Genomic DNA, 24,064 nt, shown 5'->3' with positions numbered 1-24,064 from the left:
CCCTCAATTTAAAGCCATGCCCCCTCGTGCTGGATTTCTCCATCAGAGGAAAAAGGCTATCACTATCCACCCTATCTAAACCTCTAATCATCTTATATGTTTCAATAAGATCCCCTCTTAGCCGCCGCCTTTCCAGCGAAAACAATCCCAAATCCCTCAGCCTCTCCTCATAGGATCTCCCCTCCATACCAGGCAACATCCTGGTAAACCTCCTCTGCACCCTCTCCAAAGCCTCCACATCCTTCCTGTAATGTGGGGACCAGAACTGCACACAGTACTCCAAGTGCGGCCGCACCAGAGTTGTGTACAGTTGCAACATAACGATGTATCTTAACATTCCATTGGACTTGCACTTACGTAGAATCCTTCACAACAGCACATGTCTCGAGCAACGTGCAGCCAACAAAGTACTTTTTGAAGTATAGTCATGAGTGTGTCTGCAAGCTTTGATACCTATAAGGTTGCAGCCAAAATTGAAGAACCTTGTGTAAAGATAGGAATGCTACCTAGCTGGGGTGTGTGCTCTAAACATGCATCAAGAATTAAAAAGGGAGTAGCACTTCACATGAGATCAAGAAACGTGTGTGTACTGGAAAGACTGTGTGGCCTGACAAGAATTCTGGCAGTTGCTCAGGAAGTATGTGCTCCAGATCTAGTCTTAAGATGGAAAATTGACAGCTATGTCCTGTCCACACAAAGCAGGACAAATCCAATATGGCCAGCTTTTGTCCTGTTGCCCCCTCAATTATTCAACAAAGTAACCAAAGAAGTGCTGCACTTACTAATAATGCGATCGTCATTGCTTAGTTTAGGTACAGTCAGGTCATCTTAGTTCCAGACCTGCTCTAAATATGCAGAGAAGATCTGAATTCCTGAGGTGCAATGAAAGTGAGGACTGTTGGATACAGACTCTGGTTGCTGTTCAGAACTTTGAATGGGGGAGGGGGGGGGGGGGTCCCATCTGAAAAATCTGTTTGGAGGCTACTTGTAACCAGAATTTATAATGCATAAAGGTGGTTCTTGGAGGGAATGGGGCACCCACTATAAATGCCTTTATTTGCCTCCTCAGTCTCTGACTGTTCAGCTTAAAAGTCCTGCAGCATCTTGATTCCTGCACTGTTTCTTGTGTTTTCCAAATGTGCAGTTGTCTGTCCACATGCTGGCAGTGCTAGTCATTTGTCCAAGAGAGAGAGATTTGAATAGTTTTACTTGTCCCAAACCTTCAAGTACCATGTTTGTCTCAACTCCACTCGCTTTTCCTTTAGGAACCTGAAGAGCATCAAACCTGGTCCTGCGTACGACTCAGAGGAGGAGGACAAGTGCAAGCCGATGACCTATGAGGAAAAGAGACAGCTGAGTCTGGACATAAACAAACTTCCTGGTGATAAATTGGGGCGAGTAGTTCACATCATTCAGTCCCGTGAGCCCTCACTGAGAAACTCAAACCCTGATGAGATTGAAATAGACTTTGAAACATTAAAACCCTCCACGTTGCGAGAGCTAGAACGATACGTTACATCATGTTTACGGAAAAAAGCGAGGAAACCTCAAGGTGAGAGTTAGCCCTCGCGGATTAAAAAAAAATGGTTGATTGTCACCTCGCTATATAAAATTGATCTAAAAATTCGTACATTGATTCATGTGCACAATCTAATCAAGCCATTCTTAATATATCAGTCATTCCCTCTCTTTACTAAAACTGTTCTCCACTTACCATGCCATATGCTATTTCCTGACTGCAAGGTGTGTAGGGAGCTCCCCACCCCCCCCCCCCTTCCCCATGGCTTTTCCAAGTATTACCTCTGAAAGCCGGCTGTTAGGCAGTGTACAAGACAAATATGGGGTTGACTTGTTTCTCGGATGCTAGCTTCTTTCTTGGCCCTAAGCCATGTCGCTGCCATTCTGTGGGTTGTCAATGCACTATCTTTGTGCCAAGAATGGTTGGTTGAAACAGTGACCAGTTATTAGCTTAAAATAAGAAACTTGCGAATGCTGGAAATTGAAATAAAAACAGAAAACACGGAAGGTGTAACTGAGAAGGAGAAGATTGTCTGTATTTTAAGCAAAGATTGATGGAGGTTTGTTAAGAAACGTGTGAGAAATTAGTGCCAGCGGTATCAGACCGTGTGGTTTTCTGTACTGAATTTCAATCCCTTGTGTATGGTAACTGATAACTAGATGAGTTTACTTCCTCAATGGACAATTTGAATCTATTGAGCTCAGTCTTCCATTTTTAATAAACATACTGAGCGTTCCCCCCCCTTCTCTCTCTCCCTTGTCCAGAAAATTACCTTTTTATGTTCAGTAATGAAGGTGAAACATGAGCGGCATTGCTGCATGTTGTAATGCTGTAAGTTGTTGCTTAATTGTTTCAAAAATCCTTTGTTTTGTTTTCCTTTGGCTCCCTATCCTCTGCAGCAGTAGGTGCAATAAAGTGTCATGGCAACTGCCCCATGTCTTGCCAGAATGACGACTTCTTGTGCGTGGCAGCTAGTGACTATTTCCTGTCTGCTCAACAGTGGAGATGTCACAGTGAAGGTTCTTCTGCTTTAATTCTGTATGGTATGTCTTGGTGAATCGTAACCAGAAATTTGCATACAGTGCTATCACAAATTAAAAGTACTGGCTGATATATCAGTTGCCAACATCTTCACTCTGAAACCCCAGCCTTCCTTACCCATGACTACTTCATTGCCATCCACCCAAAAGCAAAGGCTCGGAGAGGATTTAAAACAACATGGGGGAATATTTAGCAAACTGTTCTAGTTGACACAGGGAAGAGCAGCAGAGCTTGGGCGATGAAAGGCTTTGTTCAAGTATTTACATGCACCATATCTAACTATTCAGTACATGAAAGGACAACTTTTTATGGGAATTGATGAATAAGGATTGGGGGAAGATATCTGTCAGCTGTAAGTTAATAGTTAAATGGAAATTAATGTCACCAATAGAGGAAATAGGTTAACTAGACAAAAATCAAATTGCATCCATCTAAAAGCAAAATGCTGTGAATGCTGGAAACCTGAAATAAAAAGAGCTGGGAGAAAAACCTAGCAGGTCAGGCAGCATCTGTAGCGGGAAAAATGGTTTTGTGTCCAACTTGAGTCATCAGTTCCAAAGAAGAGTTATATTGGATTTAAAACGTTGACTCGGTTTCACTCTCCACAGATACTGCCAGACTTGCTGAGTATTTTCCCCAGTACTTTGGTTTTTATTGCAAACAATATCTATCTGTTAATCATGTAGCATTAAAAAAAAACTAATGAGTTATCTCTAGAAATAGATACTCTACTTTAAATAAATGCATAAATTAGATTATTGGAGCTCAGGCATTGTTGGAACTGCAGAATGTGGGAACTTAATGAGACTCTGATGAAGTTGCTTGGGGCTTAAGTCATTCAACTCAAAGGTTGTTGAGCTGGAGTGCAAGGTGGGAATATCTGGACCGTCTACTCCAGACCACATGCGTACCACACATAGGAAGAGTGGTGTTTGACGAGTCATTGGGGTTAGGTGAGCATTATGGAGTTGGATAACCTAATGAGGAAGGCATGCACAAAGCACATAAAGAATAAATGGCTGAAAGACTGAAGAGAATGAGTTTAGGAAGACAAAGAATGAAATTAAAAATTAAAATATCAAAAATCATAAAACGAAATGTTGAGGTATCGGCACATAAGTAACAGAAGGATAATTAAGATAAGTTTAGGGCCTCCAAGACACATCCACAGCAGGTGATAGTGAAAGGGTAAGGATGTTTGACAGGGATTTTGCCACAATTTCTGTTAAGGAAGTAAAGAAAAAGTGGTAGTAGCTGAGAGGACTAGTACAATAGTAAAGGAAGAGGATATAAGAAATACAACCCAAGCTTCAGATCCCAGTGTTGTGTTCAAATTGATTGCATCCACAGATGGTCAAAAACTATGCAGTAACATGAAGATTTACAGTCTGGCCTAAGTGATGTGTCAATATCTAATATATCTAAACCCAGTTTTGCAAATTTTTCCCCATCCAGAACACCAATGCTCAAGTACAAACTTGACATCTGAAATAAGGGTATCCACGTAAAATTCAATTGGTAAAGGAATTAAGGACTTCTGAGCAACAAATGTAATTCCTATCTTCAAAAAGGGAGGTGTATCTAATCCTGGGAATAATAAACAAGTGGGCTTAACATTGTGGTAGGAAAGGTATAAAATCTGTCTGATAAATTAACACCAGAGTTCTCAATTTGAAAAATAAAGTACTGAGAGGTTTTGCATTTAGTGTTTCCTTATGCATGCAAAGTTGGCCCTGTAAGGCAGTATCTATTGCAATTAGGATAGGTGGCTAATAGGGTGACATTGACTAACACAGGCAAGGTGACAGCGAATGCTTTCAGAAAACCAGAGGAGAGAAGGATATGGGAAAGAGTGGGAAGAAAATGGCTCATTGAATCAGAATGGCTGTAGCATGTTCAGCTCATCATGCCTTTGCTGACCTGCTGAAGGCACAATTCATTTAATGCTGCTTCCTGTCTATATACCACAGTAAAATTTGGCAAATGTTTCCGTTGCAGATGATCCTATTCCCTTTTGAAAGCCTTAGTTGACCCTGTCTTGACTTTCAAGCAATGCATTCCAGATCCTGACCACTCGCTGCATGAGAGCTTTTCCTCATATTGCCAGTGCTTCTTTTTCCAATTATCTTAAATCTGGGTCCTTTTGTTCTCAGTCATTTCAATGGGAGCAGTTTCTCCCTATCTATACTCTATGCAGACCCTCATGATTTTGAATGGCTCTATCTAATCTCCTTTCAAATGTCACTTTTCCAAGAACATCCCAACATCTTCAGTCCAACGTAACCAAAGGTCCTCAACCTCTGCAGCCTTTCTTGTGAATTTTTTATGCACCCTTTTAATGCCTTCACATCCTTCCTCCTAAATTGTCGTGCCCTGACCTGGATGCAATGCTCAGTTGAAGTCAGACCAATATTTCGTAACTTTTTTGCTTTTGTACTCTTTTATCCCCCTATTGATAAAACCCAAGATGGGGGTATTGCTTTATGAATTGCTCTCTCAAGCTGTCCTGCCACCTTCAATGATTTATGCACATGTATGCCAGTCCTTCTGCTCTTTACCCCCCCTACCCCATTTTATATCCTACCAAAATGAATCAATTGGCTTGTAATATTGATGCAGAGAAATGTGCACTCTGACTACATGCTCATTTGGTAGTGTTGAGATGCTTTACTAATCTTTTATGTGGAAATTTGGAACAGCGCCTGCCAAATATTCAAACTAGATTAACTAATTGAAAAATGCAGAATCAAATATCAACACAAATGGAGAGGGAAGCTGCTGACCTTCCATAAGTCCAACGTCGGCATCTCCACATCATGATCTTCCATAACACAGCAAGCATTTGTCTCAAATAATACACAAACTAATTTCTGTAGAGCTCACTGTTGCAGCCCCATTCTATGGCCAGGTTACTTGGTGTGTTTAGCTTATGCAGTTGCGCACACATTTTATTGCACTACAATACAAAAGATTGGTCTCTTAGGATAGCTAGCAAAAAATGTTGACCCACAAAAATGAATTGGAAGCTTCCTCTGGCCCAAAAACTTGGCTGTGCTGGAAATCAGATTAAGTTATTGAGCATGGCCAAATGCAGAATTGGTTATTGCTGTCAAGCAACTAATGAACCTCAAATTGTGAAAATGTTGGTGCGGTTTGATTGAAGGTTAGGGGTGACTGGCCCAAAGTTTTGTACGGTTATATGAATTCTGAGCCCATAAGGTCCAGAGAAATTACAGTAAAAATCTATTTCAAAAACTCCCTCTGAACAAATACCAGCCTAAAACCAAATTTAATCTTTCTGCTGCTCTCTGCAAGGCTCATCCCATTTTGTTTTCCAAAAGTTTTCAGATATCTGGGCTCAAACGTGTCAGGAAATTGAAGATTTAATTTGTCTGATGAATATAAATTTAAAATTTACATTCTCATTTTTGTGCTTATGCAGAGGAATGGGACCCTTTGTGTTAAGAACTCAGGGTCAACATCAATTTCTCCTAATTCATATGTATCCAGATGAAGAGTAAAGCTCTACTTATTTACTTTCACATCAGTCCTCTGCAGCATCAGGATCCTCTATTCTCTGCATGAATTATCTTTGTGTTCTTTCTGAGATTACCAATTTATAGCTAATTTTGTCCTTGTGGGCCTATATCAACTGGGAGTTAAAACTACAGAAACTAATATTGTTTTGAGCAATGATAGGAGGAACTTTAATCCCATCCATCCAGGGTGCATCGAACCCCAAATTTCAGCGATGGTAGAATGCAACTCCATGTGGTTTCCAGCCTCATTACTTAACCCTTCTCTTTATGATCCAAGCTGAACATATGAAATAGCAGGGTAGGCCATACTGTCCCTTGAGCCATTCAATTAGATCATGTTTGATCTAACTCCACTTTCCAATCCTATCTCCATATCCCTTGATTCTCTTGTCCAAAATAAGCTATCAGTCTCCTGCCCTTGTGGGGCATATGAATGTTCCAAGATTATTCACATTACTTTTTCTTCCCTACTCGTGTTTCACCATCCATAATGTCTGGTAAAGGTTGGAATCTCACAGTGGATACGGCTGCAAAGCCAAATCTGCATCTCCACTTACCAACGCATTACTGCCACTGCACCATTAGCTGACTGCATAGATTTTACTTGGAACGGGTAGGGGGAATTGTTGAAGATAATTGAGGTTATCAAAGCTCTTGGATTTCTATTCAGTGTTGTGGGTTGGTCTTAAGTGCATAGGGCGTTATTGTAATTGAATATATTTGAGGGGAAACAACTTCTTTAAAGCTCCCCCGCCCTTCCCCGCAAATTCAGATCAATTGTAGTTAAACTGGTTTCTGCTGCATATTAATCAGACCCATGAGGTGATGCCCCAGCAAGCCTAATATCTTGTCAAGGCAGGAATGCATACACACCATTCGTAGTCATGTACATGGCACTTGGTCAGTGTTAATCATGTGAACAGTGAGAGCGCAACTCTTGCAGTTGTGGGCCTGAGATGACTGCTGTATGAAATTGTGTAGCATCTGTACACAATGGCTGCTTTCAAAATTAGCTCATTCTTTAGGATTGGATTGTGGAATTAGGCTTGGTTTTCATAAGCTTGGCTAAAATAAAATCAACAAACAAAATGCTCAACCTTTTTCCTTCGCTTTTCTCCCCCCATTTCTCTTTGAAACTGTCATGCCATATTACATCTTTTGCCATTGTCTGACGCAAAGTCACCATCTGAAAAATTTCACAAAATATGTAGTTTATTTATTTATATGAAATGAGAAATAAATAGAAATGGGAAAATTATTGTGGGTCAACAGCCTTGCACACCTCGATTCTAACTGAGTGTTCATATGCGTTTCCAAATTAAATGTACTGTCCACATGACAAGTGCTTAAAAATAAAAATTGTATCCCTGTAGGGGGAAAATGGAGCAACTCTGACCAGCTGCTTGTTAATTTGGTGTTTTCCATGCCAATGATTTGACGGAGGCTGTGTGACTGGGCTTGGAATTCACATGCTCTTTTTTTTTGGCAGACAACACCATTGAACATCTGTGAGTCTATTAGTGGTTGTGGTTCGGGGTTCCTTCCAGTTCCCAGGCCACAGTATTTTCTCTCCTGCCCTGAAGGCGACTTTTAAACACTCAAACGTTTAAGATTCCACACACACAACTCCAGGCTATGATTGTGAATTTTGCCATAAAGGCCATTGATAACCACATTTGAGATTGTATGTACGGGGTTGGGTTGGGTAAGGGCCTTTCTGTGCACCACTCAGTACTTGAGGAAATGTGCCTCTCCATGCTGTTAAAAAGAAAAATGCATTTTTGAGAATTCGAGTATTTACAAATAAGCTAGACCATTAATTGGTTTGTAGATTAACATTACAGGGTTTAGTGCAAAAATAATGGTGTTGGGACAGTGAATATGATTACTAATACAAAATGCCTTTCGTTACATCTCTAACTAAATGGGTTCTGTTATGTTTCTAAACCAACATGATTTGGGTGATCTGTTGATCTGTTCTTCTGTATCTTGTTCTTCTGTGTTGTATGTGGTGTTCTTACCCTGCTAGGAGATGATTTGAACTTTTTGCACTGGGCGTGATCATTTGCAGATCATGGTAAATGATCCGCTCTGTTCTATCATAGTTCCACTTGTGTATGGGCATGCACGGGTGGAGCAATGACATTATTGGGCTTCTTAACCAGGGGTCAAAGCAACAGCTGGTTTTCAGAGGTACACTGTTTCCTTTTTAATGTTGAACCTGATTTATCTCTTCCTGTGAAATTGAATTTTTTATTGTAATTTTGCAAAATTCACTAATTGCAGAGTAGTGATGTCATGATTTAATATTAAACCTGTCTTTGTGCAAAACCATCTGTGTGTGAAGATATTTGTGATTGCCTGCAGGGAAAATAACATGCCCAACTAAAAGTCAGGTGGTGTACTGAATCACAGTTTCTGTCATGCCACTTGGTGGGGCTTTTGTCACTCACTGTGCTGAGTTCATAATATCAACTGTGTCACTGTGGGGAAATACCAAATACTTCCTCGGAGAGCATGGAATTCGCTGGCCCTTGTGACAGCTGGTTTATGGTGGTTGTGGAGGCTTTTGAGTCTTCTACTCTCTTGCCATCGGGTGGGGGGGGAAAAAGCTATTAAAATGAAATGATTTACTTGGTCTAATTTTTTAAGTGGCAGGAGCAGATAGTTTTAATTTTCTTTTCTGTTCCAGAATCCCTGAGAAATCCCTGTGCTGGCTATAGCTTACATTTGATATTGCCCTTTGTAATTTAATTGGAAGCAGCAACCAGGGATTACTCTAGCCTCTGGCCTGGTCTTCCCTACGCAGCTCTTTACAGCAGCACAACTGAGGTCACTAGCAATGAATTGAACCCTATATTTTTACCCTAAAGCGATTTAATCTGTCAATAAAAGTCTCTGACCTCACTATTGCAGAATCCATATGCTTTCCAATATTTGTTAAAAGTCTCTTCAGATTGGTGGCCTTCAAGAGCAGTCACAAACTGTGAATGGGTTTTTGTTTTCCTACAGCTGCTTTCTTTCTTTTTTCTTTTTAAATTTGCAGAAACCTTGCATCTGATCCCACGTGCCAAACTAGAGTAATTTTATTCACTGTGTTGTACCTGTGTACCGGTACCAAAGTGTTTGGTCCAAATCTTGTTGTGTGATGCTGTTTGCAGTGAAAAAAGTCCCAGGGAAATCGAACGATGACCTCCAGCTAGACTCGAAGAGTGAGCTGGATACCAGGTTACATGACGTTAGCGGCCAGCTGAGCTCTGGGAAGAAACCAGGCAGAAAAGGTTGGTGTAGTGCAACCTTGTGAAGTAGATCCTTAGGCAAAATAGGCTGGGGTCAAGGCTAAAGTCAATTTGTTCGTACATATAATAAATAGCCTTGATTTTACGGTGCACATACCTCTCAAACTGCAACATGTTGAATGCCAGAATTCAGGCTCTAGTTTGGAGGCAGTGTGGCATCTGTAGAATCGCCATGTTGGCTGATTTTACTTGCTTGCACTGTGCTGCTACTTGGCTCAGTGGTGAAGCTTCCTGTTGGGGCACAGTGATTTTAAAACAGTACAGTTGAGAGGTATGGTGGTAAATCTAATTAATTTAGTTTACTGGGTTGAAAGTGATTTAAAAAATAAATGTTTATTTCTGGTTATGTACCAAAGCTAATGTGGCACTTTTTCATTCAAATGATTTAATTGTAGGTGGGGGTAAGATGTTTTGATTTCCTGAAACTGAGCTATGAATGCATAAGTTTACATGGTCCTGTTCCTCTGTTTATAATGAACAATCTTAATTCGGGAAACGCTGCGCCTCCTACAAATTGAATCAATGAGTTAAAATTCATGTAATCAATTAATTGTAATGGTGGTCCTTGCTAATACAGCGATACTTGTATCTAAATATTTTACATAAGGTAGGAGACTAATGATGCACTGAGCCAGAGCCTTGTCCGTTTACCAAACTGAGTTGATTGATGGAATTAAAGTTGCCTGCCTTTTTCTGGTCCTAAGACTTTCTGGAAACCAATAAATGATTTGCGCATCTGGTAACACAAGTGAATTCCATGTTTCGGTCTCAACAGTATGATGACCAAGACTTGATAAAAGCATATTCCTTTCTTTCTTCTTCCCCCGCATCCCAGGGAAAAGTAATTTGGGGCCAGTATATGGACAGTGCATCTTTTGTCATTGTGGTATGGAAATATGCTTTCAGCTTTTGCACTTTAAAAGCAGTTATACTGCACTAGTGCTCTTTTTGTTTGGCCAACATTGGGTGTTTTGAAGAGTTTATGAAGCAACCCCTGTTTGATGCACAGCCTCCTAAGGCCACAAAATCATTTACTCTTACTAATGGTTATAAGACTGCAGCTCTCATTGTGGGTATTTAAAAGGATGAATGTTTCAAGTCTGTGAGATGCAACCTTTACCCCAGTTTTTCTTTTCAATATGTCTACAGACTGTTTCCATCATGAGCTAAACATTCCTCGAAGTTTTAATATTGAATTTAAGTTGCACTATTTAGCAGAGAGTTATGGTGCATATCTCACCAGGTTTTTCATCCTCCACTCCTGATTTTTCACTCCCTACAGGTGGCCGGTCATGAACTGATGAAACTTCTGACTGATTTCATTGTTCCCAGTTATCATTGCGATACAGAGTCACTCACTGACTTGGGAGTCGTTTTGAAGGTTGAGGTTTATCTTTTCTCTAGATAGGGCTGTCCAGTTAAAGCCTGTTTGAGGCATTTTGCATAGTTTTGTATGCTGTGTTGCAGAATTGCACTCTTGTTTATTTGGAACTAGTGAGATCAGACAACTCGTTTCCTTGGTAACTATAGCTTATCTGGTAGCCTTCGATGTTGCAAAATTCTGAATAATTTGTGGCATTTTGGAAATGATATCAAGAGCAATGAGGTATTGTGTAATTTGGATTTCACAAGCATCATATTGCTTGTCTTGTTTTAATCCTCTTTTCACTTCCCTGAGGGCACTGACTCTTTATGCGTCACTGGCGGTCCCAAGGCATCGATCAGACCGATTAGGATAATTTAGTACACTAACAGTTGATCTAACTGAAATCAGTGAAGACTGGAAATCCAGCCTGGTCCAGCAAAACAGTTATCCAATATGACATGGATTTATTTTCAGTCTTCGTGTTAAATCTGCACCCTACCAAACACAAATTCAGAAGCATGAGTTAGAACACAATCTCAAGATCTATGTGGCTTTTTGAGATTTGCATTTTAGTGCAGCCTTTTGCAAAATGTTTACTTGTCTTCTAGCCTCAGTTTCAGGCCTATATTTCACTCTGCCTCTGAGTGATGATAAGAATGCCTCTGTTGGCTTCTTGCTCCTGAGCTATTTATGGTTAAAAAGCAGCCAATGTTCTTGCTCCAGTTCACTTTCCAGTCACTCCAGCCATAAAGTCGGCATGCTCTGAGGTTAGGTGGAGAGAGGATTGGGTATGATCACTGTCAGATAACCCTTGGTGTTGGTGCTCAAACATTAAGAATAGCTGCTTGGAGAAGCTGTGAAGGGTGGCTTGATTCATGTGCTCAATCCTAGTTCATTTTGATCTTGGGGTACCTCCTGTGGCACATGGCAGTGTTTTTGTTCCTCTTAACTTCTTGCATTGCAATGACTCCATCTTTCATTAGGAACGTTGAGGGGGGAAGGCAGCATGGTGGCACAGTGATCAGCATTGTGCCTCACAGCTCCAGGGACCTGGGTTAAATTCCCACCTTGAGTGACTGTGTGGCGTTTCCACATTCTCCCCATGTCTGCATGGGCTTCCTCCAAAGATGTGCAGGTTGGGTGGATTGGCTGTGCTAAATTGCCCCTTAGTATTCAAAGGTGTGTAAGTTAGGGGGATTAGTCATGGTAAATGTGCGTGGTCACAGGGATAAGGCCTAGGCCAGAGTTGGTGCTGACTCGATGGGCGAGATTTTCCGGCCTTGCTCACCCCAAGACTGGAAAATCCTGCCCGAGGTCAACGGATCTTTGCATGGTCCATGCCCCGCCCACTACGATTCCACCTGAGGGATCTAATGGCCTCTTCTGAAATGTAGGGATTCTATGAAAGAGACTTTGCAACTCGATGAAAGTTCCAAATTTATCAAACCAATTCAAATTGATTAGGATTAATTTGTCATTAGTGTAGGATTAGCAAAGTAAAGGACAAAATGTCATTATAGCAAAAGATGAACTGCTCCATATTGTTACAATGCCTTAATCATGGTGATTCACACAACAGCTTACACTCATCAGCAATCATGAGTGAGACAACAAAAATGTTGTTTTAAATCCTTGATATCAATAAGAAAAATTTTGGAAAATTCCCCTCTGACATCTTTAGCTGATCAAAACTAGTCCGGGTCCAGGTTGGTCATCAACTTTACTTGCCTTTTATATGCCATGATGACCTGCCTAGCCCATAACACGTAAAGCACCCTTTTAAAAGCAGAGCATTCACACACACACTGCCTCGTTTTGCACCCATCTTAGCTCATCTGCTGAAACTCTCAATGGCTTTGTTGGCTGTAGATTTGGCTGTTTCAACGCACTTCAGGCTGGTTTCCCATGATTCTATCCACCGTAAACTTGAAGTCATTTAAAGCTTTTGCCCGTGTCCTAACTCTCACGTAGTCCTGCTCATCAATCACCCCTGTGCTTACTGAGTTGCATTGGTCCCTGGCCAAACAATGTCTTGATTTCAAATCTCTGCATGGCTTCACCCTTCTCTGTTTCTGTAATCTCCTCCATCACCACATCTGTTCTCTCTTTCTGGTCTCTTGAGCAACCTGATTTTAATTCCCGCACTATGGTGGCCATGCCTTCAGTTGTCTAGACTCCCAAGCTCTGGGATGTCCTCCCTACCTTCACCTCTCTGCTTCTCTACCTCACATGCCTCCTTTAGCACACTCCTTAAAACTTTATTCTTTGACTAAACTTTGGCCATTTGACCTGATATCTCCTTCTGCAGCTCTTCAAATTTTGTCCTATAATGGTCCTGCAAACATGTGTCTTGGATTTTTATTAATAAATGTACACGGTTGAATGAGTTCCCGGATGTTGCTCTCCTCTGTCCTGCATCTGGGCTGTGTTTTTTTGGCTGCTAACCTGGCTTGTGTCTCTGGAGCCACTGATCTTAAAAAAAGGCTAATCCATGTATTGGAGCTACTTAGAAACTACTGAGGCTAATCACCTGCCAAGTGTTTGTAAGTTTGGACTGAAATTCAATGATGCTCTTTAATAACTGGTTTTGACAGCAGCTGGTCTTGATGTTTGCTATTAGTAATAAATGACCCACTCACCATTAACTTTGGAGTAGGCAGGAGATTTGCTCATTAATGTTGAGCTAACTGTTAGGCTGGTGATTAAGTGGCCTGAAAGTATTCACCAATTGTTTTCAGAATATCCACCCACTCTCCAGACAGTGCAAGCATAACTGAAATGTTGACCTGGAGACATACTTTCCTTGCACTATTTTGGTATTGGGCTTCACCATTGTGAGATTCCTGAGGGAACGATTTCTCATATCAAGCGCATTAGGGAGGTCCTTGGTGCTTCTGCCAGATAACATTGTGAGTGGTTTGACTAAAATGACCGACAGATACAGGACCCTATCCAGCGTGAGTAGAAGCTTTCTTCTACTACCATCTGAAGGCAACGTTGTTAGATAGATGAATATCCATTTTACTGAATTAGGCAGCAGGGGATAATTCACAACTATTCTATTGTGAAACGATAGTCCAGTACAAAGACTGGTTTCAACTTTACCCTTCTGGGTCCGCTACCTGTTCAGAAGCAACTCCTCGACTGGGAGTTAAAACCCAGCACTTGAATACAAGCTTCAATGAACGTCGCCTGCTCTCAATTCACTCTGAAGCTGGTCTTGGTTCGCTCTTAAAAGGACCCAACGTTGTCAGAACAATATAAAACCCCCAAAGTAAAAGTACAAATGGTGGGCAGAAAGGGCATGGGAAATCGCACTCACCAGCAATGTGTGCTTTGTCATGGTTATCGATAGCACAAGCACTTGAAGAGCCCAAACTTGGATGGCTGCTGATGAAGAAAATGAGCAGTCACGGGCATTCAGCCTTGGATCTTCAGGTAAGCGTTCTCCAAGGCGACCTTCACGACACACGACAGCGCAGAGTCGCTGAACAGAAACTGATAGCCAAGTTCCGCACACATGAGGACGGCCTAAACCGGGATGTTGGATTTATGTCACATTATCAGTCACCCCCACAGCTTGCCTCCTGGGCTTGTAGAATCTCACTCGCTGTTCTGGCTGGAGACAATACACATCTCTTTAACCTGTGTTGAATGCTCCCTCCACCCACGTTGTCTGTACCTTTAAGACCTGGCTGTCTATAGAGATTTGTATTCTAATTAGTATTCTGTAACTTGATTTCTGTGTCTGTGCACTGTTTGAGAGCAGATGTCCACTCCATCTGACGAAGGAGCAGTGCTCCGAAAGCTTATGGTATTTGCTACCAAATAAACCTGTTGGACTTTAACCTGGTGTTGTGAGACTTCTTACCGAAGAAAATGAAGGCAGACGGTACTCGCGAGAGAAGATTCTGGAGAATACCTCTTCCAGACTAACTTTGACTTGAACAATTCAACTCAATTCCTGTTCCTCTGACCTGTTCAGCGCTGCCTTGGCACCACCAAGGACTGGAACGCCATTTGACAGCTGAAAAACAAGGGAGCCTCTGGAGCAGTTGGAATCCCTGCTGAAATTCTGATAGACTGAAGAGGTGCATTGCTGGCACGTGCACAATCTTCTATCCCTCATCTAGGAAGAATAGGGGATTTCAGGGACGCTGTGATTGTGACTATATTCACGGAGGATGATGAATCTGATTGACGTAACTATAGAAAGGTCTCCTTGCTATCTACCAGGGAGCAGATTAATACAAGGATCCTCCTCTGTTGTCTCCCAACGGACAAAGAGCTCCTTCCATAGTCATAGTGCATTTTTCATCCATCGAGGCACCACAGATGTGATCTTTGGTGCAGCGAATGCCAAGAAAAATTCAAAGAACAGGACCACCTGCTAAAAATCTTTTATCAATCTCACAAAGACCTTTGCCTCTGTCGACTGTGAAGGCTTATGGAGCATCTGGGTGTTTGCGGCAACTTGTCACCATTCTCCCCTGGTCCACGGTGATATGCAAGCCATGGTTCTCCCAACAGAACTTTGAAAACTGGGGTCAAACAAGGTTGTGTCATCACGCCAACGCTTCTCTCCATCTTCCTCAGTGTAATAATGAGCTTCACGTCTGAGCAGTTTGCTAGAGATGGAGATAATCAACAGCAGCACAGATGGGAAGCCGTTTAATCTGTGCTGCCTTCAGTCTGAAACCAGAGTCACTCCATCCGCAGTCACAGAGCTTCAGTATTCAGATAACGCTTTTGCCTCTGCTCACTCAAACTAAGCACCAGGTCATTGTCGATTCCTTCTCAGAAGCATGAGAAATGGGCCTTTCACTAAATACCCAGAAATCGAAGACCCTTTTCCAACCAGTTCCCACAGCACAGCACCTTCCACTTTTGAGTGAGATCCTGGAATCTGGACCATTTTCTGTACCTCGGGAGCCTCCTCCTTGACAAAGACAGACATAGATGACAAAGTTCATCATCGCCTCCAATGTGCCAGCTCAGCCTTTTAGCAACTAAGAAGGTATTGGAGCGCCAGAATCTCAAACCAAGAGATTAAGGACATCGCTTATCAGGCAACAGTAATCATCTTGCTCATAGAAACCCTACAGTTCAGAAGGAGGCCATTCGGCTCATCAAGTCTTCACCAACAACGATCCCACTCCAGGCCCTATCCCCACAACCCCACACATTTGCCCCACTAATCCCTCTAATCTACACATCCCGGGACACCTGAGGGGCAATTTAGCATGGTCAATCAATCTAACCCCCACATCTTTTGGACTGTGGGAGGAAACCGGAGCACCTGGAGGAAACCCACGCAGACACGGAGAGAATGTGCAAACTCCAGACACAGTGACCCAAGCCGGGAATCAAACCCAGGTCCTGGAGCTGAGGCAGCAGTGCTAACCACTGTGCTGTCCTGCGGCTCTCTTATCCTTTAGAGACTTAAAACCTGCAACAGGCACCTCAAAGCAATGGTTCCTTCACAGGATTCTCCAAAACCGTTGAAAGAAAGGCATCCAATGGCAACATCCTGTCTCAAGCCAATACGCTCAACATCAAGTGTCAATCACTCAAATCCAGCTCAGTTTGAATGTTTGAAACCAGAATCCTGAAGCTCTTACTCAGTCACGGGGATAGCAGAAATACTTTCAGGATGCCCTAAAAACGTCCCTGACGAGGTCGGGTATCCTCGCTGACTTATGGGAGGCAAGTGATTGACTGAATTGGAAAAGGTTCGTTTGGGAAGGTGCCGAACAGTTTGAGACTTTGGGAATGCACCGAGGTGAAGCTAAGGTGCTGGGAGTGTGCAAACTTCCAAACAAGTCATCTTTAAGCACCATCTGCCCGACAGGTGACAGTCTGCAAATCGTGCATGATCTCAGAACCAACGGACTGAAGTGGAAGCAAGTCATACTCGATCCTGAGAAACTGCCTAAGAGGAGATTCTTTCGGGATAAACTTGTGACCAAAGCATCAAAACAAATCCAATACATGTAGTTAATCCGGTTCTGATTGTAGCACTCGTGCTTGCTCCTATAAATGTGAAAATGTTTTCAGTGGCCCTGTTGCTTTTTAGCCCAATCAACGAACAAACCTCAACAGACAGACTTCAATTACACTATGCAAATGTCATGTGATTGGAAAAAGCAGCCCACTGATAGATAGTGTCACACCTGAATTTTTCTATGGTGGGAGAAAGTGTTAGCTTTTCATCTTTGTCTCTTCGTCAGAATTGGAAGAAGTTGGAGATGTAACTGTTTTAAAATAAGTTCTGAGGCAGGGAAAGGGAGTGAAAGATGAACAAAAAACTGCCAGTGATAAAAGGGATGCTGCAAGGCAGGGAGGATGGAAATGAATCAAGTAACGAAAAGAGGTTTAGAAGTGGGGTAGATGGGAAAACTAGAATTATCCGCGATACCTGCCACCTGAAAACAAAAAGCAATGCATGATCTAAAATTAAGTCTGGAAGACCATTACGTACTTAATTGAAAGGTAATGCTTTTCCCTGAACTTGTACTGACCTTCGTTGGAGCATTTTAGGAAGCTGAGGGCAAACGAGGTCAATCTGAGAGTGGGATAGCACCTGATGGAAAAACCCTGCCGGTTGAAGTTACTTTTCATATACAGTGAAATGTTGCTAATCTGGGTTGAAGGATAAGCTTGTAACTCCCATGTGCAGTCTACAGAGTATTGGATTGCAGTTTGAGTGAACATGGTAATGTCTGTAACTTAATACCCGAGTGTTGCACTCTGCTTTATTGGTGATTCATGCTTCCTGTGCTGCCTTAACATTTGAGGTAGTGTGAAGAAACCACTGTGGCCTCTCACTGTTGGTAACTCTGAAGTTTGAGATGGTGCTGGATAGATGTTGGAGAAAATGTTCCTTACATGCTACTGTCCCATTAATGACAAAATAATATTGACCACTGACAGAAAGCATGCATGTGCATTTTGATTCCAGACTGATTGGACATTAATGTAATGACCGTGATCTTGAGTTATTGACCCAGAGGTTCAGTTTGAATACTATCACAGTTGTGAAATTGAATTCAATAAATCGGGTAATTTGTGGACTGTCATTGGAAAAAGTGATACTAAAGCTGTTCGACACAAATATTCAACTGATTAAAATTGTCCGTCTGACGGACAATGTAACCCATCCGCTATCTACTGTCTCTTGATTCCTGATCCACTTTACAGTCTGAACTTTTAATGCTGCCTGGGGTTGCTTTGGAAGCCATTGGGTAGCCTAGGAATTAGGGGTCGGCCAATAAATGCAGCTTTAGCAGCATAAATATAAAACCATGTCTCTATTATTAAGCTTGTTTTCTCTTTAGATTTTCACAAACCAAAGGAAAATTCTCAGCACACCAGGAAACCTATATTGCATTTTCCTTGTTAAGATAATTTTAGAAAATACAGTAAGGTCTTGCAAAGGAGGAATATATAGAGGAAGCTATTGCTTTCAATTGTGGTACATTGGCCTAAATTGAAGGTTTGGCTATTTTGGCGTGCTCTGAGTGCTTTGGCGGACACCCCTGCTTTGTGGTTTGTTTTTCATAGAGTCAGAGGTTTACAGCATGGAAACAGGCCCTTCGGCCCAACTTGCCATGCTGCCCTTTTTTTAAACCCCTAAACTAGTCCCAGTTGCCCGCGTTTGGCCCATATTCCTCTATACCCATCTTACCCATGTAACTGAATGCTTTTTAAAAGACAAAATTGTACCCGCCTCTACTCTACCTCTGGCAGCTTGTTCCAGACACTCAACACCATCTGTGTGAAAAAGTTGTCCCTCTAGGCCCTTTTTGTATCTCTCTCTCCTCTCAACTTTAAAGTTATGTTCTCTTGTTTTAGACTCCCTTACCTTTGGGAAAAGGTACTAACCATCTTGCCGATCTATGCCCCTCATTTTATAGACCTCTATAAGATCATCCCTAAGTCTCCAACACTTGAGGGGAAAAACACCAGTCTATCCAGCCGCTCCTTGTATGCTCTTCAGGTTACTTTGTTTCTTTATTTTTGCTTCTCTTGAAACCTCTGATTCCTTGTGGACATTCCTTGATAACAGCCCAAAGTGACCTGTGGTCTTCTGAGAGCCCTGATGGCATTTACCACAGGGTTAACACTGGAAATCCTATCCCTGTTCTTGTCCACACTCGCTTCTGTAGAGATAATAGGATCGTGATCACTCGCTTGAAAAGGAGAACTAAGACACACTCATCACACCTGACTTTACAGATGATCTGGTTAACAAAGTAAACTTGTATACAAACTCCCAATCCCTTGTTCAATTTCTTTCACATGGGGTACTCTGTACTAGGTGACAGTAGTAATTGCTTTGCTAAAGTCGAGGATTTTCCCCTGATTTCTTGCAAATGCTATCGTTATATTTTGCGATAACTGGCATCAAATAACTCTGACCCCATTGGTGTTATACCTTTTAATATGCATTTGGTCAGAGTGAGGTGATTTTTCTGGTATGGTTGCATGAAATTGGCAATAACAATCCAGAAAACTTCCAAAGGGGATTTTGTTTTTTTCTTTAATCATAAGAACTAGGAGCGGGAGTAGCCATTCAGCCCCTCGCCTACTCCACCATTCAATAGTCATGTCTGATTTCAGCCTCAACGCCACTTACCTGCCCGTTCACCATATCCCTTCAAACCCTGACTAATTAAAAATCTGTCCACTGGAGCAACGGAGGTTGAGGGGAGACCTGATAGAAGTCTACAAGATTATGAGAGGCATGGACAGAGTGGATAGTCAGAAGCTTTTTCCCAGGGTGGAAGAGTCAATTACTAGGGGACACAGGTTTAAGGTGCGAGGGGCAAGTTTTAGAAGAGATGTACGAGGCAGATTTTTTACACAGGGTGGTGGGTGTCTGGAACTCGTTGCCGGGGGAGGTAGTGGAAGCGGATTCGGTAGTGACTTTTAAGGGGCGTCTTGACAAGTACATGAATGAGATGGGAATAGAGGGATATGGTCCCCGGAAGGGTAGGGGTTTTAGTTAAGTCGGGCAGCATGGTCGGTGCAGGCTTGGAGGGCCAAAGGGCCTGTTCCTGTGCTGTAATTTTCTTTGTTCTTTGAGCAAATTTAAGGAAGAGAACAAAGTCCTGGTATCCACCACACTCTGGGGTTGTAAATTCCACAAACTCAGAACCATTTGAGAGAAGTAATTTCCCCTCATCTCTGTTTTAAATCCCCTTATCCTAAACTATAACCTCGTGTTCGAGATTGCCCCACAAGGGGAAACATCCTCTCCACATCTACTTTGTCAATCCTCCTTATCATCATGTACACCTCAATTAGATGATCTCTCATTCTTCTAAACTCCAGGGAGTGCAGGCCTAAACTGCTCAATCCCTCCTCGTAAGTTGAGCTCCTCATCTCAAACCAACCTAGTGAACCTCCTCTGACACCTCCAATGCATATATCCCTTAAGTAAAAGGACCAAAACGGTGTACAATATTCTAAAAGCAGTAATAAAATAATCATTGTAACAACACAATAAGAGCAAGAACAGGCCATACAGCCCCTCAATCCTCCGCACCATTCAATAAGATCAGGACCTTCTATTTCAAATCCATTTTGCCACTCGATCCCCATTTCTCCGGATTCTCCCCCAATCTCTGTCTTGTGTATACTCAAGTCACTGAGCATCCACAGTCCTTTAGAGCAGGGGTTCTCAAACTTTTCAGACCATGGAATTGACAGAACCCCTGAGAAACATTCTGACTACATTGTAGCTAAACCTCTCCAAAAACAAATTTATAAAAGTCTTTTCTATTTCTTATAAGTATACATTAATTATAAATTTTCTTATTCACAAAGTACTCAAGTCTTACCCTTTTTGTCATTTTAATGAGAGGAGCGATGCTACTTTCGCATCTGTTTACTGTTAAGAGTGCTGCTGGAGAGCTGCAGTTTTCTCTCATTCACACATGCACACACTTGCCTCTCCACGCCTCTTCTACGACGCAAGCTTACGTGCTCAATTTCAAACTTCTTGTATACACACTTTCACCACTGTCTCTCTCTCTCTCTTCCACCCCCTCTCTCTCTCTCTCCCCCCTCCCTCTCTCCGCCCTCCCTCTCTCCCCCCTCCCTCTCCCCCTCCCTCTCTCCCCCTCCCTCTCTCCCCCTCCCTCTCTCCCCCCCTCCCTCTCTCCCCCCTCACTCTCTCCCCCCCCCCTCTCCCCCACCCTCTCCCCCACCCTCTCCCCCCCCTCTCCCCCCCCCTCTCCCCCCCCTCTCCCCCCCCTCTCCCCCCCCTCTCCCCCCCCTCTCCCCCCCCTCTCCCCCCCCTCTCCCCCCCCTCTCCCCCCCCCTCCCCCCCTCTCCCCCCCCCTCTCCCCCCCCTCCCCCCCTCCCCCCCCCTCCCCCCCCTCCCCCCCTCTCCCCCCCCTCTCCCCCCCCTCTCCCCCCTCTCTCCCCCCCTCTCTCCCCCTCCCTCTCTCCCCCTCCCTCTCTCCCCCTCCCTCTCTCCCCCTCCCTCTCTCCCCCTCCCTCTCTCCCCCCTCCCTCTCTCCCCCCCTCCCTCTCTCCCCCCCTCCCTCTCTCCCCCCTCCCTCTCTCCCCCTCACTCTCTCCCCCCCCTCTCTCCCCCCCTCTCCCCCCCCCCTCTCCCCCCCCTCTCCCCCCCCTCTACCCCCCCCTCTACCCCCCCTCTCCCCCCCCTCTCCCCCCCCTCTCCCCCCCTCTCCCCCCCCCTCTCCCCCCCCCCTCTCCCCCCCTCTCCCCCCCTCTCTCCCCCCCCCCCCTCTCTCCCCCCCTCCCTCTCTCCGCCCTCACTCTCTCCCCCCTCCCTCTCTCCCCCTCCCTCTCTCCCCCTCCCTCTCTCCCCCTCCCTCTCTCCCCCCTCCCTCTCTCCCCCCTCTCTCTCCCCCCTCTCTCTCCCCCCCTCTCTCTCCCCCCCCTCTCCCCCCCTCCCTCTCTCCACCCCTCCCTCTCTCCACCCCTCCCTCTCTCCACCCCTCCCTCTCTCCCCCCTCCCTCTCTCCCCCCTCCCTCTCCCCCCCTCCGTCTCTCCCCCCCTCCGTCTCTCCCCCCCTCCGTCTCTCCCCCCCTCCGTCTCTCCCTCCCCCCCTCCGTCTCTCCCCCCCTCCGTCTCTCCCCCCCTCCGTCTCTCCCCCCTCCGTCTCTCCCCCCCTCCGTCTCTCCCCCCCTCCGTCTCTCCCCCCCTCCGTCTCTCCCCCCTCCGTCTCTCCCCCCCTCCTCTCTCCCCCCCTCCGTCTCTCCCCCCCTCCGGCTCTCCCCCCCTCCCTCTCTCCCCCCCTCCCTCTCTCCCCCCCTCCCTCTCTCCCCCCCCTCCCTCTCTCCCCCCCCTCCCTCTCTCCCCCCCCTCCCTCTCTCCCCCCCTCCCTCTCTCCCCCCCTCCCTCTCTCCCCCCCTCCCTCTCTCCCCCCCTCCCTCTCTCCCCCCCTCCCTCTCTCCCCCCTCCCTCTCTCCCCCCCTCCCTCTCTCCCCCCCTCCTCTCCCCCCCTCCCTCTCTCCCCCCCCTCTCCCCCTCTCCCCTCTCCCCTCTCCCCTCTCTCCCCCTCCCCCTCTCCCCCCCTCCCCCCCTCCCCCTCCCCCCCTCCGTCCCTCCCCCTCTCCTCCCCTCCCCCTCTCTCCCCCTCCCCCCCTCTCTCCCCTCCCCCTTCTCTCTCCCCCACCCCCTTCTCTCTCCCCACCCCCTTCTCTCTCCCCCACCCCCTTCTCTCTCCCCCACCCCCTTCTCCTCCCTCACCCCCTTCTCCCTCCCTCACCCCCTTCTCCCTCCCTCACCCCCTTCTCTCTCCCTCACCCCCTTCTCTCTCCCTCACCCCCTTCTCTCTCCCTCACCCCCTTCTCTCTCCCTCACCCCCTTCTCTCTCCCTCACCCCCTTCTCTCTCCCTCACCCCCTTCTCTCTCCCTCACCCCCTTCTCTCTCCCTCACCCCTTCTCTCTCCCTCACCCCCTTCTCTCTCCCTCACCCCCATCTCTCTCCCTCACCCCCTTCTCTCTCCCTCACCCCCTTCTCTCTCCCTCACCCCTTCTCTCTCCCTCACCCCCTTCTCTCTCCCTCACCCCCTTCTCTCTCCCTCACCCCCTTCTCTCTCCCTCACCCCTTCTCTCTCCCTCACCCCCTTCTCTCTCCCTCACCCCCTTCTCTCTCCCTCACCCCCTTCTCTCTCCCTCACCCCCTTCTCTCTCCCTCACCCCCCTCTCTCTGTCCCCTCACCCCCTCTCTCTGTCCCTCACCCCTCTCTCTCTGTCCCTCACCCCTCTCTCTGTCCCTCACCCCTCTCTCTCTGTCCCTCACCCCTCTCTCTCTGTCCCTCACCCCTCTCTCTCTGTCCCTCACCCCTCTCTCTCTGTCCCTCACCCTCTCTCTCTGTCCCTCACCCCTCTCTCTCTGTCCCTCACCCCTCTCTCTCTGTCCCCTCACCCCTCTCTCTCTTCCCCTCACCCCCTCTCTCTCTCCCTCACCCCTCTCTCTCTTCCCTCACCCCTCTCTCTCTTCCCTCACCCCCTCTCTCTGTCCCTCACCCCTCTCTCTCTTCCCTCACCCCCTCTCTCTCCCCCTCACCCCCTCTCTCTCCCCCTCACCCCCTCTCTCTCCCCCTCACCCCTCTCTCTCTCCCCCTCACCCCTCTCTCTCTCCCCCTCACCCCTCTCTCTCTCCCCCTCACCCCTCTCTCTCTCCCCCTCACCCCTCTCTCTCTCCCCCTCACCCCTCTCTCTCTCTCCCCCTCACCCTCTCCCCTCCCCTCCCTCTCTCTCTCTCCCCTCACCCCTCTCTCTCTCCCCCTCACCCCTCTCTCTCTCCCCCTCACCCCTCTCTCTCTCCCCCTCACCCCTCTCTCTCTCCCCTCACCCCTCTCTCTCTCCCCCTCACCCCTCTCTCTCTCCCCTCACCCCTCTCTCTCTCCCCCTCACCCCTCTCTCTCTCCCCCTCACCCCTCTCTCTCTCCCCCTCACCCCTCTCTCTCTCCCCCTCACCCCTCTCTCTCTCCCCCTCACCCCTCTCTCTCCCCCTCACCCCTCTCTCTCTCCCCCTCACCCCTCTCTCTCTCCCCCTCACCCTCTCTCTCTCCCCCTCACCCTCTCTCTCTCCCCCTCACCCCTCTCTCTCTCCCCCTCACCCCCTCTCTCTCCCCTCACCCCTCTCTCTCTCCCCCTCACCCCTCTCTCTCTCCCCCTCACCCCTCTCTCTCCCCCTCACCCCGCTCTCTCTCCCCCTCACCCCTCCTCTCTCCCCCCACCCCCTCCCACCCCCCGCTCTCTCTCCCCAACTCAGCACCGCTCTCTCTCACCCGCATCCCTCTCTCTCCCCCC

The 24,064-nt window shown here is 45.9% G+C and overlaps 1 protein-coding gene across 9 annotated transcripts in view; it reads left to right on the top strand.

Annotated features, from left to right (window-relative positions):
- The window catches only part of LOC144507677 (bromodomain-containing protein 4-like), a 171,027-nt gene that overhangs the window by 96,681 nt on the left and 50,282 nt on the right, over window positions 1–24,064 (top strand). For 5 of the 9 annotated variants that reach the window (XM_078234851.1, XM_078234852.1, XM_078234847.1 and 2 more), the window contains 2 exons: window positions 1,266–1,552; window positions 2,419–2,562. In XM_078234851.1, the coding sequence (XP_078090977.1) occupies window positions 1,266–1,552; window positions 2,419–2,562 (431 nt within the window). Of the gene's footprint in view, window positions 1–1,265; window positions 1,553–2,418; window positions 2,563–9,260; window positions 9,381–24,064 lie in introns of all 9 variants that reach the window. The other 4 variants (XM_078234849.1, XM_078234856.1, XM_078234848.1 and 1 more) reach the window with 3 other exon arrangements.

This window comes from Mustelus asterias, chromosome 19, assembly GCF_964213995.1.
Source record: "Mustelus asterias chromosome 19, sMusAst1.hap1.1, whole genome shotgun sequence".
Lineage (NCBI taxonomy): Eukaryota > Metazoa > Chordata > Chondrichthyes > Carcharhiniformes > Triakidae > Mustelus > Mustelus asterias.
This window is presented reverse-complemented; position numbering and strand designations above follow the sequence as displayed.